Source organism: Solea senegalensis, linkage group LG9 (assembly GCF_019176455.1).
Source record: "Solea senegalensis isolate Sse05_10M linkage group LG9, IFAPA_SoseM_1, whole genome shotgun sequence".
NCBI classification, from domain to species: Eukaryota; Metazoa; Chordata; class Actinopteri; order Pleuronectiformes; family Soleidae; genus Solea; species Solea senegalensis.
In genome coordinates this window covers 8,704,353-8,720,975 of record NC_058029.1, presented here as the reverse complement: position 1 = coordinate 8,720,975, position 16,623 = coordinate 8,704,353, and the positions used below count along the sequence as shown (strand labels likewise).

Here is a 16,623-nt window from a genome sequence, read left to right as displayed (position 1 = left end):
GTATGGAAACAGACATGACGGGATGAGTTCAGAGGTGGGGATCAGGGAGTTGGGTGGCACATGGTGGTTTGGGGAACCTATGAAACCCCAGATTGTTTGCTAAGAAACAGGAGACAGACGAGAGTGAATGTGTTTTACCTCCAGTCCTCTGACTTACATCCCATTGGTCATACAAGTATTTACTTCCTTAATTTGGCTTAAGTTTTCTGTTGCTGACATTGCCACTGACCCATTGACAGTTGTTAGCTTCTGTTTATCTTTAGCCCCATGTCTTTTTGATTTACTTTCAACTTTCTAAATTACCCTCTTCACTGATAGGCCTGCACCTTACAGTAGCAAATGCCTCAGTCAACCCCTTCTGCTCTGTCTAGGGATGGACACTTCACCTCACTTCCTTCACCTTAGTTTGTGCAGTCGACCATTCTCAGCCTTCACCCGCAGTCATAGCCAAGCTCAACTTGTCCTGGTGATCATAACAACCTAGCCTCCCTTTTGGCCTTCATTTCAGTCTGCTGGCTCTATACAAATATGTGACCCTTGCTGAATGCGTAAGTGGATGTGGTGCTGCTGGGTCCAGCTCAAACAGCCCAGACCACAATGATTCACTAGGCCCAGTCAAGGCTCACCTCTGTCAGGATGCTGGCTTACAGGCTGTACCTTCTGGCCTCCACTCAAACGGACTTCCCCTCCCTCTCCCAGTAGAGTTCATGAAGCACAAAAATAATGTTGCACACCTGCACATTGGAGGATTGGCAAAAACTACTGTTGAACTGCCTTGGTCTTAGCCATTTTTGTGCATTCAGTTGACAGCTGTAACAACTTTCTTGTATTAAACTCCCCTAAAGGCATGAATAAATTGGTTTATTGTGCTGCAATGGGCATAGTCACTTCCATTATCAACACCTGTCTTGCCATTAAGCAGTTTTTTCTCAAAACATGTGTTTGACTTAAAGCAAACTGTGTGGACAGCCTTTCATCTAATCCTTAATTTGAATGCAATATGAATTTACTGTTACTATTGGGTACAGATGTAACACTGCTAATTCTCACACAAAACATTACTCTGTTTTAATTTTTCATTTATGGTAATTATACCAGGCTTTTTCAGTTTTTAGCAGACTTGAACTGTCCATGGACTTTTTTACCCATCAGTCAAAAAATCTGCTTATATTTGCATTTTAACTTACTGTGTCTTCTTTCCTCATCAGGGATGGATGTGGACATGGAAAGCCAGGGGCCTAATGTAGACATACAGCCTGGGAGTCCTGAAGATATGGACCAAGGCTGGATGTCCTGGGCATGGTCCTTTGTCCCAGCCATTGTAGGAGAAGATGACGAATTTGAGGAAGACCCCTATCAGCAGAGAGAAATGGGAAGCATCTCTAACAGGCCCCATCATCATGCTCATAAAGATCCCATTGTTTCCATAGGCTTCTACTGTACTAAAGCTTCTATTACTTTTAAGGTAAATCAACTGTATTGTATTAGCATTTATTTAATTATAGAATGTCAAATATCAATAGGAAAACACGAGGCCAAACATGGTCTAAGAAATACAATAGTATACAACATTAAATGTGGTATAAACAGTATTTAGACATGATTTTTAAATAATACATTCAGTTTCAGATACATTTACAGTAAGTTATACTGTATACAGTAGCAAAAACTTTTTTTTTTTTACATTCAAACATGACATGAACATATGAATAGAAGGTGAAAATAAGAATGTCTTGCGTAAAAAATTAGGCTTTTATGGTAAGTCAGTAAATTCTAGGTTTTTACCCCTTATTTTCACCACGTTGTTTTTTACTTACTCCTGCTGTCCACCCCAACCTATATTTTGTGGTGATTAAGTTTGTGTCTTAAAGGACACCTTGATCCTCAGGAAGTTTAATTTCTCTTTGTCTCTGTGTGAGGTACATGGGAGAGTAGTTTATCTGCTAACCGGCGTCTCGGGTCACGTTAATGTCTTAAACATTATACTTGGTATGATGACTATTCAGAAATGTATCCCAAACTTAAATCCTGCCGGCTCACACTCTGAATAGTTGGAATTCATATGTGTTTCCCCTCAGGTTCAGGCACTTCAGATCACATTACTGCATTTGTGTGTATGTGTGTGGTTTAGGTTTTGTTTGTGTTTGTGTGTGTGTGTTTTAACTGAAGGGGAGGTATGTCTCAGGACAAGCAGACCTTGGTGCTTTTCTAATAATGTTTAAATTGTTCCTGCATTGTTTGAGTTCTTTTAATCAATTAATTGCCTCTCATCGAGAGTAATTGCAGACAGCTGAAAGGATGGTTTTTTAAACGGTCTTGCCGCTTTCCTACAAGGAAGTATTTAGTTTTAGGGAATTTCATGTCTTTGAACAGCCACTGCTTGAACCTGAGTTTGACATGCATGTGAAGGTATTTTTAGACTGCTGACGCATTACTCCAGATCTGTTTGATCAGAGAAATTGGCAGTACGCTTTAATGACTTTTACACACATAATGCATAGTTTAGCACTGACCATTTGTTCCCCTTTTTCATTTTTGCACACCTGCCAAACTCCCGTTGCATGCCAGACTTCATGCCATTTTTCATTTTAAGAAACATTGTTTCGTTATTTTTCATATTTTCATTTATTTAAACAATTGCAAATTTCCCAAAGCCTTTTAAAACTTTTCCATCAGATCTTTTCCACTATGTTACATTTCTGACCACAAACAATACAGTACCACAATATTCACATCCAACATTATAATGTTTTCAAGATGCTTCATAAAGAATCATTTCATTTGTATTGGAGTCCTAAACCCTTTAAACGAGTGGAAAAATAATAAAGGAGAGCTAGCAGAAAAAGTAACAGTAGCAGCAGCTCTTTTGTGTTACTGCTCATTATGAAGCGTTGTGTTGATGCTCCAATGCTGCACTGCTTCTCTGCTCTGTCTGTTGTGTTTTCAGGCCTCTGTTAATGCCCTCCCAGTCTAGTTTTGGTAATACTTATGTGACCATATATGGTGTGGGTTAAACATTAATGATGCTCGTCCCCATCTGATTGGCAGCTATTTATTGTCTGTGCCACTGTGCAGCGATGTTGTCCGAGAGAGCAATTCTTAAGTCGGATAATTCAGCATTCTTGCTCACTGCTGCTCCCAGAACAGACTGGTTTGGGTGGGGTGGTTGTTGCACGTGAGCAAACCATCAGGAAAGTAAGAGGGGAAGGGAGCTAGGGTGAGAGAGTCTGCTCCATCACCAGGGATAATAAGGCACAGCTGCCTCTTGCTCTGCACCTGCTTCCTGTGTTAAAGTTGAATGGGTTTGGGCCTGTACTGTTGCACTCTACACCCACAGTTTTTAGACAGGCTGACCTCAAAGCATCAAATCTATGTACCCTTCTCACCCTAGCCAGCTACTTTTGACCAAGAAGTTTTTTACTCTCCAAGCCTCCACGCAAACATCACACATGGAATGAATGCTCTGATTAACCATTCCCCTTATTTTATTAAGCTACACATACATTTAATTAACAAGTATAATTTTTCTTCTTGGCTTTGTGAGTGCTTTAGCCACTTTTGATTGCCATTTTCAATAAAGCCAGAGAGGGCCCCCATAAAATCAGAGAAGAGTAGCTGTCATATGTTTTGATGAATGTCTTTGGCCCTCATCCAAACTTGGAAGAGAAAACAACCAAAAAGTCCCAAGGCTGGTATCCAGTCTCTGATCTTAGAAAATGTCATCTGTCCTTGTTTGGATGTTATTGTTTCTGCTTTTAAGCATTATTTTTTGAGACCTCATTGCCCCTCACATCCAAAGACGTTCAGCTTTTGTTTATTTTTCAAATCATGTATCTGTTTCAGCAGTGAATTGTGGGTACTCACGCACACGCACACAATAAGGCATATGCTTTCCAGTTTTTGTTTTTTTATGACATCTGTATTTTGCTGCAACTGTTACTTTTCCTGTCAAACTAAATTTAATTATTCTTCACTCTTTCCCAGTATTGTGATGTGACACAATTCTCTCTCCTCTTACTGTTGTTGAAATTTTGTAGTTTAGATTTTTTTTAAACCTTTTTTTTAATTAGTTACAAAATTCAACTTATCTTAACGTTTAAATTGGTCTTGATCTTCCTATAGTCACTGTTTAAAGCATATTGAAATAAAATTTAAGTTGAGTGGTATTTTCTTTTCTTCTAAAGCATAAAAGCTTTGACGGTGGATATTTGTTTATATTAATTAATACAAATATTAAATTGATTCAGTCTCTTTTTTCTCTTGTAGCTGACAGAAACTCACTCAGAGAGCAGCTACTACAGTCCACAGAAGGTAAAGTCCAGAGAAGTCCTGTGCATGGAGCAACAGGGAATCACAATTGAGGTAAGACCTTTCTCAATACTTAACCTCTCTGTTGACATATGGTGATTGTAGTGAAGCAGATTTTTGTATTGTAGTCTTCATCAATTCTTCAATAAATCATCCGAATTCTTGTTGTAAACCTATACTTTCTACAACAATAATCAATATTTTTTCTGTAAAATGTTTTGCATATTATCTTATTAGTAGTGGTAGTAGTAGTAGTTGTATTATATTATCAGTAGTATTATTAGCATTATCAGTAGTAATAGCAGTAGTAGCAGCAGTAGCAGCAGTAGTAGTATCTCCTTATCAACTCTTCGAGTGGAAACCAATAGTGGTTTCCACTCTAAGTTCATTTATGGAGCGAGTCCAGGTTACTAATCTGTGGCCTGTTGTAAACACAGTGGAATCTGTGTTTGAATCAAGCCCCAATGTAATCATTTCTGTATATCCCCCTCAGTGTAGAAAAGATTTAAGTACTTTTCTCTGATTACCTGGTTGGAGTAGGAAAGGGGTTTTCTTCTTCTAAGCTTTCTACCAGATGTAAGAAATCTGAGTGGTTTCCAATTCCAATTTCTGTAATTTATGCTTTTGCTGGAAGAGAGAGAAAGTAATCTGAACAGGGACCAAAAGTGAGGGCTTTAAAAGGCAATGGCATGGCTTATAAAACAGAGAAATTGTAATTGTAATTATTTTGCGGTAAAACGTAATAGTTTATTGGGTTGCTCTCCATTAACTTAGCTGTTTACTTGGTGAAGCGAAAGCATAGTTTGTGAGGGTCAACCACACCTTGCTGGGTAAAGGGCCCGCTGGACTGCTACCACCAACACCCAGTCTAAATGGAACATGGAAGCTGTCTGACCTCTGCTCTTTATCACAATTAAATAAACCTACAAACCAATTTCGTGGGAAACCTTATTTCTGATTGACTCTTGCACTGTCATTAACTGCACAGTAAATGTTTTATTGTGACGTAAAAAGATTAATCGTGGAAATTAGTTTGTTTGGCGCTTTGCAGTTACTAACTACAGAAAGCACTCAGAGAGCACAGACCTCAGCCAAGGTCACTCAGTTTCTGTATTTGGATCACTGCCAAAACCTATAATAATGTAATAATTTATTCCTTGGGTTTTAAGCTACATCAAATTATGTTGTTTACTTTTTGAGTTATGCAGCTTACAGAAAGAAACTCCTCCTACAAAACTGTCACATCTTCAAGTCAAGTGAATTAAATGTTGATACATGTGTAACCCAGTTCATATTTTACTGTTTTACAATGGTTAGATTCTTCCTTTGCTCTTTACTCCAGGTGCTGATGATGGGGGAACCGTTTTTTGATTGTCAGATTGGCTTTGTTGGCTGTCGGGCCTTGTGTTCAAAAACCATCATGGGAGTACGAGATTTTGAAGAAAACATAAACCGAAGTGAAGAGGTAAAAAAAAACAACCTCCAATTCTAGATAAGAGTATAAGAGTAACTTGTGTGACAAAGATTTATATGGAACAGCCCAGAAAAGTATTTGCAAATGCTAAAGGTTTTTCGAGGGAGTTAGGATGTGGTCCCTTTTTTTTTTTTATTTTGTCATAATGTTCAATATACTTGATACTTTATTTTAATTGATATTTTTAAAAGTAAATATTTTGTGTATCACCAATAGTACATCGTTTTGGTTATGTAGAAAGGGCTGTATTGTTTTATTTAAGAGTGTGCTCTTCCTCATATCACCCCTCATTTTGCACTTTTGTTTACTCTTTGTCTCTTTAGGATGCTGTGTTCTTCAGCTGTGGGGACAGTCTCAGTAGTAAAGGAATGACTTACCTGACCAACTCTCTCTTTGACTACCGCAGCCCAGAGAACAACGGTGTCAGGGCTGAGTTCATCCTAGAGGCTACCAGTCACAAGGTCACACAATTACAATGCTGCACAGTAAACACAAACATTATTCTGAAACGCACAGTATTTTTTTTTTTTTATTGTTGTATAATATGTTGCATTTCAGAGCATTCAGAGAAGCTACACAGCTACTTCTGAAAAAAACAGTTTGCCTGTAGGTGACATTGTGGCATTAAATAGCAACCTTTTTCTAGACAGCACACCACAAAACATTTAAATACAACCACAAAAGTAGAAATTAGAGCAGAGACTAAACCTTATGGTTAAAATGAAGTCGCTCAGATTCAAGTCAGACCAACAGTCAACTCAACACACATCTCACAGCTGAGCAGACATGCCTACACATCAACTCATGTGACCAACAAAAATACTACAAAGTGCATATTGAGGTAATTAAATGCACTAATGCATTGATTTAGCTGTTTACTTTAACAGCACCTGACACCTGACCATCTTCACAGTGCTTACCAAAATAAAAGTCTGTAGTGCTCAGGTTGTCATCAAGCTGTTGAGATTAGCTTGGCTCATGAAAAAACAAATCTTCAGAAGAGAGATGCATGTTTGTACATATAGTATTAGGCTCATCACTGCCAAAAACACGTCATGTGTTGATATGATACACCAGTATAAGTGATTTGCTTAAAAAAGCACACCAACTACTTGCTAATAGCAGTTTATCTGGATCAGTTTTGTATAACTGCAGTACCTTTTTATGTTTCATCTGGAAAAAAACTGAGCAGTCTAGTGGTATGTGATTAATAATACATTTTGTCCTTTTTATTTTAAGTGTTTTCCTTCTAGATGAGTCACTCGCTATTTAAATACCTCACACCTAAACAATTCTGTCACGTCTGTCTGTAAACAATTCTATCACCCGGCTGCTGGCTGCAGCAAAGGATTGTTGCTGCTATCTGAGTAGTAGTATTAAAGCCATTATTCCTGATAAGTCAGCTCACTTCATCAGCCTCACAGCTCTAGTGTTTACTCAGCTAAGAAATGTTCATGACCCTCAATGAAGCAATTGTTTGGACATCCATCCATCCATCCATCTATTCATACTCGATAGCAGAGGAGTCAAAGGTTTAGTGGTACTTCATTAGTGGTTTTGAAAGAACTTGATGGCTTTGATCCAAAAGCATGCCAGAGCCATTAGATATCCTCTAATAAATATTACTCATTAACCTGCCTCTCTGATAAGGCTCCATTGAAATGTCTGTTTAAAGATCTAGCTGGTAAGTCTAGGGTGGAGGTGTTAACTGTGTGTTTCACGCAGTCCCTCTTGTTCTTTTCCTTCCATGCTTGGCAATTATCTTCTTTGTGGGTGGTTTCTTGTGCAGCAGGAAAATACTTGAATGTCCCATGTTCTAAAATGGTTTAGTAGCCTACAGTTGAAATAAACAAACAAAAAACCCTAACTAACTATAATGTAATGTTACACTGACATTTTTTTTTTTAGATCAATAGGAATATAAAAGTCTGCTCTTTTATTCATATCGGTTATTATCAGTTATGACTGTAGCTGACAGAAAGCAGGTTTTCGTTCATATTTTAATTCATTCACATAATGAGCTTTATTTAGAGCAAAATAAATATGGCAAAGAAAATTACAGTGACAGTGTCACTAGCAAGCAAAGGCATTTAATAAGAAATGTACTCAGTCACTGTTGTGTTTCACCAGTTCTGCTAACCTCATTTCCTTAGGCATCTCATTTACTTTTCCGCTCCCACTGCAAATCCTCTGTCACTTCAAGTGTTCAGCCTTAGCAACTCTTAAAAAAACCTGTTAAGCACACAGAGATGCTATGAAGAACTCCTCTAAAATCACTTCTTACAAGGAGGTTAAAAACAGGCATGATTTGGCTGCTTCAATTGAATCTTGTTTAAGCAGCAGTTGAGTTCTAGATAGTCATCACCGTTTAAACATTTGTGTGTTTTTGCTGAGGCAGCTGGAGATGCTGTTGCAATAGCTGAGGTGTGTGTAAAATGGTCACTGTGTCTTTGAAACGCGAAATATATCTTATTTTGGAAATATTTCTAAGATAATGAAAACAAGACTGCACACGTTTCGCCGCGTGGAGCTCAAAGGTCAAGTTACTATCAAAGCAAATGCCAAGATTCTTAGCAACAGGCTTGATATGTTCCAAAAAGGAACCAGCTGATGGAAGAATTTGTTTTGTTATGTGCTGGGAAGCATTTATGAGAAACACTGTTTTTGTTAAGATAAGCTGCAGAACATTTTGTGACGTCCAGTTTTTGACACTGTGTAGAAGTGCACTTACCAAGCCTGATCACCGGCTCTATCAGCATATCAATGAACACAATATCTATGAATAATACACTAAATTTCCCAGGGGACACATGCACAGAGATAATAAAATTGAACTTTTAGAGACACCATACAGTTTATTACAACAGCAAATTTTAAAGTATGGTTATTAAAAGAGTCACAAACCTTAAATGTATTAAAAGAAGACAATTTCTAATCTTCGTTTGTTACAGAATGTAAGATTGTCGGACGCAGTGCCAAGGTCCAGAAGAACATAGACTAAACACATCTCATTATCAACCGGCATCATAAACTCATTAGTCACAGTGAGAAGGGTGGTATGTGGTAGCCCGGTCATAAAGTGGTAGCCTGTTCATGGTCTACACTGGATCACATCTGATGGATGTTAGTGGTACATACAGTATATATTCATGCTTTTAAATGCTGTATCCTACCATCTTCGTAAATATATTCGCAACATTTAACAATTTTAAATTCAAGTATCAGCTAGACATAATCATTATTGATTGCTCATTAAAAAGTCCTGTCTTTTAGTGCACAAAATGCACATTTTCAGTAATGCACATTACCGTGCAAAAGTCTCAGGGCACCACCAGCGTTGTTGTTTTCATGTCTGTCAAATTCTGTCATCATTAGCATCTGGATTGGAATGATATGACTGAAAATGTGTCTTTTATATTAGCAAACTGTCAATGAGTTTAACTCATACAACGTGTGTATGTAACGCTCAAGCACGTCTTGAACAAACTTAATAGCCGTAATAGACCTTTTTCACAGCCGATATTTTTCATTGTGAAACAGTAGGATAAGCAGGTTTTACAATAACATTAGTTAGGGTTTCACTCCAGTTTTAAGAGAGCCAGGGTTGTGCTATTTTTTAAGTGTAATGGTAGGTCACACTTTAAACCTTGTAGAAGCTGTTTTCTTTTTCTTTTAAGACTGCATACCTTTCCCGTATTTTCTGGATAAGTTCCAATAAAGTGCCTGAGAAATAATTGTAGTCATTATAGCTTTGCTAAAACAACAAATCTAATGGTGGCCTAAGACACAGTCAGTCCACATGCACCATAAAGTTAGACAATGACAAATTATACGGATTCACCCACTTAATTGTTTTTTTTTTCTATTGTATCCTGTGGCTCAGATGGTATTCTTTCATGTTTTTGCAAATACTATAGTTCTAAATTAATGATATTATTTAGTATTAGTGTTTTTTTGTTTATCTAGTAAAAACCTATGTTCAACTAAGTAGATAGACCCCCTCATTAGCTCTTTTTTTAAGCTGTTGATTCGTCCACCTTTGCCATATCCACTATGACCCCAGTCACTGCCACTCTTGAAGGCTATCAGCTTGTTTGCTCCCTTACTGCTGAATGTTTACATAACTCTACTTTTGTTTGACAGGAGACCTACACTGAGATAGCGGGCATGCAGCGCTTTGGTGCCTTCTATATGGATTATCTCTACACAATGGAGAACAGCAGTGGCAAAGGTATTGTCTAATTCATTCCTCCTCACAGAGCTTATTTGCTCACTCAGCCACCTCGCCTTTTTTATGTCTGTCTTCTCTCGCTCTCTCTCTGTTCTCCTTTTTTCTATCTATCTTATTCTCTGTCTCCCTTTCCATTTCTTTCTCTCCCGCTTCTCTCCTCCCTGTCAAACAAGCCCCCTGGAGACTCGAAGAAAGAGCTTGTCTTGTTTGAGTCACAGCCACCTGGTCCTTGACCCTTCCTGTCCTCACTCTCACCCCAAACTTACCTGGAGGGCAACTGTCAGAAGTGTTTAGTCTGTGCTGACACATATTTGAGTTTCTTTCTCCTCACTGCTTGTTGAAACACTGTTTCCCCCTGTCTCTTTTACCTGTAAGCTCTTGAGAAAGTGAATAGACTCCTCTTGCCTAATTAAGTGTCACTCTTCCTGGTAGAAGTTTTTAGACGGGTAGGATTTCTCAATCCAAACTGCAGCACTCAAGAATGTTTATTCAAGTGTGAAAGATCTTAAGTTCCCATTAAGAGATAAAGCATTCTCCCATCAGTTTGAAATGTTGTCTGTGTATTTTTTTTATTTCTATGCTGCTGTAAAATAGTTCTCAATTTGACAGTGACCTGACATTAACAACAAGAGTGGAAAGCTTGTAACACACGTAATGAAACCTCATGTTCCCAATGGCAGAAGTGTAATAGTATAGCTCATTAGCGCATAGCTCATGGTCCGTGAATTAGTAAATACAGTATGTAGTTCATGGTTCATACAGAGTAAATGACCGGCTACTGGGATGTATAACTTTATGATGAAATATCAGAGCAATTCACAGATCGACAGATAAAGTTGAACCAATTCAATATCATGAACAGATGATTTAATTTATTAATGGTCAAGTCACCTGTGTTGTTTCACCTGCCTCTGTCTTTTTCATTTTACTTCTCTGTCTGAACTTTTTTTTGTGACTGGGCTATTGTTTCCTGCTTTCAGCTGCAGATAATAATCTAAATTAAAAATAACACTGATACTGTCATCCTGAGGTGTCAAAGCCATTTCTGACAGCAGGATAAGTGTCAGCCTCTTTTCCTGCGAGACGGTTGTGGTTAGATTTGACAAATGGAATGCTTGTCTCCTGTCAGGGTTTCTCTTCTTCTAGGATGTGGAATAGATCCAGTGTCAACTAAACAAACTGTTCTCAGTTGCCACAAATTTATAAACCAACTGTCACTCGGTCACTCTCAACACTGACTTCATATCAGATCAGCAACTGCTTTTTTTTCCTTTTTTTATCCTGGGAAATTGTTACTTAGTTCTAGCTAATTTGAACCTCTTACCATCACGCCACTGATCACTCTAACTGCAGCCGTGTGGTTGATATTAAGACTAATCCTTTACAGGCAAATCTCACTGAAGAATGGAAGGGGAAGTGGCATTGCCTGTTGCCCTTTATACATTTCTAAAAATCAAGAGGAGTTCGACCCCCATCCTGCAGCCCTTTCTGAGTTTTAAGAATGTTTAGTACAGTGGTGGAATGTAGTGGGAATAAAACAAGTTGTGACCCTTTGTCCTCTTCCTCCCTCACTGCAATTCATCCACCCCCTTCTTTTATTTTTAATTTCTCCTTTTTTTTATTGCTGGGGAGTTAAGTCTTTTAAGTGGACCTCGGGAACAGGGGCCTTCGATGAATGAAGGGACAGCTGTGTGAGCGAAGTGGACATTTGGAATATTCATCATTCCAGTGGTTCACAGCAATGTGAGCTGCTCCCTGCTGCTGCACTGCCATCTTTATTGCATTTTTGCCTAACAGATGAGGAGATTCTATACTCAAACAAAAAATCCCCCAAATATTCATGTAAAACCATGCATAATTTGTAGTTAATACACGAAGGGTGGTGGGGGTTTACTGACTGACCTAAAGAAGACTCTTCTCCAAGATTGTATAACACATACATGTCTTTACTGTGTGGCCATAGGCTCCCAGGACTTCTCAGTGGTTGGCATGGAGGAGACAGTGCCCGTTGTCAAAGAAACATCCATCAAGAAGCTGGTGGTGGGACCTTTGGATGTCAGACTGCACAGCAGCGCTGTCCACCGCATCCTCAAGATGATCACCTGTGCCATGGACCACGAGTATGAGCCGTATTGCAAACCACAGCCAGGTCAGACAACTCAATGAAATATCTATTTTTACATGGCTGGTTTTAACAGGTCGTTACCAGTAGTTCACTGTGCTCTTTTTATGACTCGTCTCTTTTCATCTTTTTATTCTTCTGTCTCGTATGCTATTCTGTGCAACTGTATTCTGTTATGCCCATGATCAGAAACTGCCACAGTCTGCACTTTACAGTATCCTCATCACATTGTTATTTCCTTGCACAACCCATCTTTCAACACACAGCTGTACGCTGTACATGAAAGTAGTGACCTTTTGGACCACATGAGGGAGGTTAAGCCAAACACCTTTGTTAGCGATCGTCCCTGCACAGCTATTAGTGAGCTCATTCCAGGATTGTTGTGAAAGAACAAGGAATGTGTGTCTGTGTGTAATATATGTAGCAATAACTCATATTTGCGAAATGATAACATCCGCAGGTTTCGGTTGTTTCAGCATCTGTGATAGATAAAAGATGATGGTGTAATTATGATAGAGCTTTTGACTAAAAATGGAAAGGTCAATGTGTTCTTTCATGTTTCTATATATGTCTGTGCTCTCTTGCATTTTCTGGAAAAGGGTTGGTTTAGTTAGACCCTAAGGGACGGCCGAGAAATTGAGAGTGCATAAAAGAGGAAACCAAGGTAGCTGTTACAGATGGAGTGATAAAGTAGCGCACAGTTTGCATATTTTATGCTTTTAAAATAATACAAAATTTTACTAAAATGTATTTCAACTCTGCAATTGATTTTGGTGACAGCTGCTCTCTGCTTCATGTGTGCTTGCAAGGAGAGAGAAAAAAAAACGTGCTCAGGAGGTTGACGTTAAAGTAATCTGACTTTCTGACTTTGTCACTCCACAGGAATATGCGCTACTAACCAAGTTTGAATGATGAAAAAAAAAAAAATTAGGATTCAAATCAAGCAAACTTCAACAACTTGTAGAAAAGCTACATCTTCACTGTTTGGTCACAGTACTGGACACAAAGACATCGCTGGTTTAGCTGCACTCCTGCCCTCTCTCTTTCTCTGTGTCTCTTTCACGCTTCCTTTCTATCACTGGTACCTGCAGCCTCACAGCAGGAGGCTGCTCTTCTTTCTGTTCATCTTCTCTCATTAATATATCTAAATGATTCTGAACAGAAGGCTAGTCAAAAACTATGTTAATTCTTTACTCGTATATCACATAATTCTTTACCCTGCAGTTATTGTAATTTTTTCACATGTTCACAGATGCTATTTTCTAACACATTTAATATGTGGAGGAAAAACTCTGTCTTTGCGTTATACACACTTTTGCTTAGATGAGCTGAAGAAGTAGTATAAAAAACAAATTATGTTGTAAGCGTAGGCATAAGTGTTAGCCAAAATAGCAGAAGATGTTTTATAGCTTGCTTGATTTAGAGCAGAAGGTTAAAAACGTGCAAATAAATGGGGTGTTCATTAGTGTGAAAGATTGTTTTGTGTACTGCATAAGCAGTACACAAAAAAATAGAAGGTACAAATATCAGATTTGGCTCTGTAGGACAGGGAAATACAAGGTATGTTTTTGATGGCAACGCTTATTTGCATTGTGTGTATGATTTTAAGCATATTTTTCTTGTTATTATACAATATTTTCATCTCATCTGTTCACTTTAAATGGGGAGTGTTTTTAATCAGGCCCCTGTGTACCATGTGAGTTGCATTTTAGTTGTAGTTTGAATGTTGACTGTAGATATTGACTCGAGCCCTGGTATATGTTTAGATTAGACATGGCAGTGCCAGATGAGTCTGATGCTGGCTGTGGCAAAAGGCCAAAATATCACAACAGCTTTGGGATCAGGTTCTCAGCCCACCTTAGAGCTGGGAATGAAGCCCAAAAGAACATTTACTGAGCCCGAATCAAGCCTTGTCATGGGATCAGAGCCATGGCCGTTTAGTAACAGCTCAGGCTTTGGTCTACCTCATGCCATGGACATGGTTTAGTGGTTCAGTGCTTTGGTCATTCCTTACTTTAGTTAGCACTGACCTTGCTAGCCTCTATGGCATGTTGTTTTGGTTCACTTTCTGCCTTTCCGGATGTTTCTGGTTATTGATTAAATGAGTGGTTTTACGAGATGGTTCAAAAACAAAGCTACTGGGATACAGCCACTGTTATGAATTTCTGTTGGAGATGCTTGCACTTTTATAGTACTTGTTGAATTTATTTCTGTAAAATAATGAGGTGACATTTTTTGTTGGAAAATACCTTTTTTGTTGTTTTATTGCTGTGGACTTGAATGAGAGACACCCACTCAAAGAAACTGGTGTGACTTACAGCTAACCGCTTTCTCTGTAAAACAATCTTTAGGCTTTTACCTAAGTGGCTTTTACCTTTCTCTTGACTTAACTTCAAATAATGCACTACAGGACATGGTTAGATTCACTTATTCAAAACGTCTTTTTGTTATATTGTGATGAATCTTACACTCTAACTTCTGCCTTCCCTATACCTCTGTAATATGTTAGGTTATACGTCATATGTATACTGTATATGTTGTGTTATAATATTTTTCTAAACCTTACATATTTTATTATTCTGTCAATATTGTAGAAACCATTGAAGAGAGCCATCATTCAACAAATTCAGAGGACATATCAAGCTTGGAGGAATTCATCCCAACCCGACTCACTTGTCTCACTCTGCTCCAAGTCTCAGTCACTGTCTTCATGGCAGAGTTCAACCTCCTTCAAGCACTAATGCCTGTCATCATGGGACACAAGGTAGTGCACACAGACATGCAGTCCTAATATATTTGAGAGACTGTTTGATGAGTGATTTCATTGCTTAAGATGGAAGTTTAAAAATGTGATGTACAAACTAAAATGTCTATCTGTCTTTCTTTCTGAAGGAAAAAAGTTGGACATTTTAATGAATTAATTCCACTTCAACTACTTTTATATTATTCAGACATCTAATTCAGCCGTTATACAACTCACACAAGTTTCTGGTGTTGACATTTTAGCTTTAGGCTACAACAGGAGAAGTATTAGTCTAATTTTCCATCAATTTCCTCCAATTTTTCTCCAATCTTTCCCCAATCTTCTAGGCTGCACCGGGACCAGTCTGTGCGCCATTGTTTCAGCCAGTGCGCCCCCTACCTTCAGTGCAGTTTAAGGTGGAGAGAGTTAATGTCGAACACTCGGTGCCCATGTATGCCCCAGAGTTGGTCAGCACCATCAGTAGCCTCAACCAACCTTCTGACAACCTTCTTCATCACTGCTATGCCCACATCTACCTAAAGGTAATTTCTTCTCTTTTAAAACATCCCTTTTATATCCCAGTTTTTATTTTTCTGCAGTTTCCTGGCATTTATTTTATACATTATTTAGTTTGCTACTTAATGAGTAATTTCAAGATAGAGCTCTTGACTTGATTTTTCCTTAATGGTCACTTACATCAACTCTACATCAAAATTAAACCAATGTCAGGTGCTTCCAAAGGTTGTTTCAACCTTTACATTTTGTGTTCATTTCAGGTTTGCTGAACTATTAATATTTAATCATGTAAATTCAAATGTAATGGCACTATAATGTTTATTTTATTAATTTTATTTTCCCTTAATATGTATACAGTTTCTGCTCTTGTTTTTTTTGGGCACCAACCAAAACAAATTCCTTGTTTCTTGAAAGCTCTACTTGGCAATAAACCTAATTCTGATAATGAGAAATTAAAACCACACCCTAAATGTATACATAAATCATTTGTAAATAATTTTTTCTAATTTTATTGATCTATTTGACAGGGACAATATGTGTACACAGTTTTGCACAGGTTTTCTTGATGTGTATTAGGTTTTCCCCACCTTTATATCACCTTCTACATTGTAAGTGTCCACTTTCACTTTATAAGTAGCACCCAAACTGAATGAGCAGAATAAATTAGGCTGAAAGTTCTCTTCTGGTGTGAATGGAGATGATATCACACACACACACACACACACACACACACACACACACACACGCACACACACACAGAAAAAAAAACATTGGTGTTAGGTGACCGTTTAGAATAATTCTTGTTTCATCAAAGTTACTTAATGCATAAAGAGTGATCACTCACAAAAATGTGATGGATCACTTCAGGACATACTGCATTGCTGAAAAACCCTGTTCTGTGTAAGGTGTTATACTATACTGTATAAGCTTTAGTCACTTATTATAATCCCATTATAATGGCCAAAAATTATGTGAAAAGAAATGTTTTCACAAAGCTTAAAAAAGCCCTGACTTAATTACCTTCCAAGGCCCAAATGCAGAGGTCAACCACATGGCCACAGTATTCACTCTAACTTTAAATAACCCTAATGACCCTTTTAAGGACCTTGATGTCCCCCTTTTACCTGGTCATAAAAATCTCAGCACTGAGCTTTGTGATGAGAACCAGTCCATCTCTGGTCTACTTCATGGTTCTCACCAAACTGAACGAATACCACAGGCTTTGCATA

At 38.1% G+C, this 16,623-nt stretch overlaps 1 protein-coding gene across 1 annotated transcript in view; it reads left to right on the top strand.

The window, feature by feature from the left end:
- Positions 1-16,623, top strand: part of LOC122774477 (vacuolar protein sorting-associated protein 13B-like) — a 162,465-nt gene that overhangs the window by 31,022 nt on the left and 114,820 nt on the right. The window contains exons 8-15 of the mRNA XM_044033810.1: positions 1,209-1,465; positions 4,267-4,362; positions 5,651-5,773; positions 6,106-6,243; positions 9,926-10,013; positions 11,977-12,162; positions 14,730-14,899; positions 15,226-15,420. Coding sequence (XP_043889745.1) covers positions 1,209-1,465; positions 4,267-4,362; positions 5,651-5,773; positions 6,106-6,243; positions 9,926-10,013; positions 11,977-12,162; positions 14,730-14,899; positions 15,226-15,420 — 1,253 coding nt within the window. The remainder of the gene's footprint in view (positions 1-1,208; positions 1,466-4,266; positions 4,363-5,650; positions 5,774-6,105; positions 6,244-9,925; positions 10,014-11,976; positions 12,163-14,729; positions 14,900-15,225; positions 15,421-16,623) is intronic.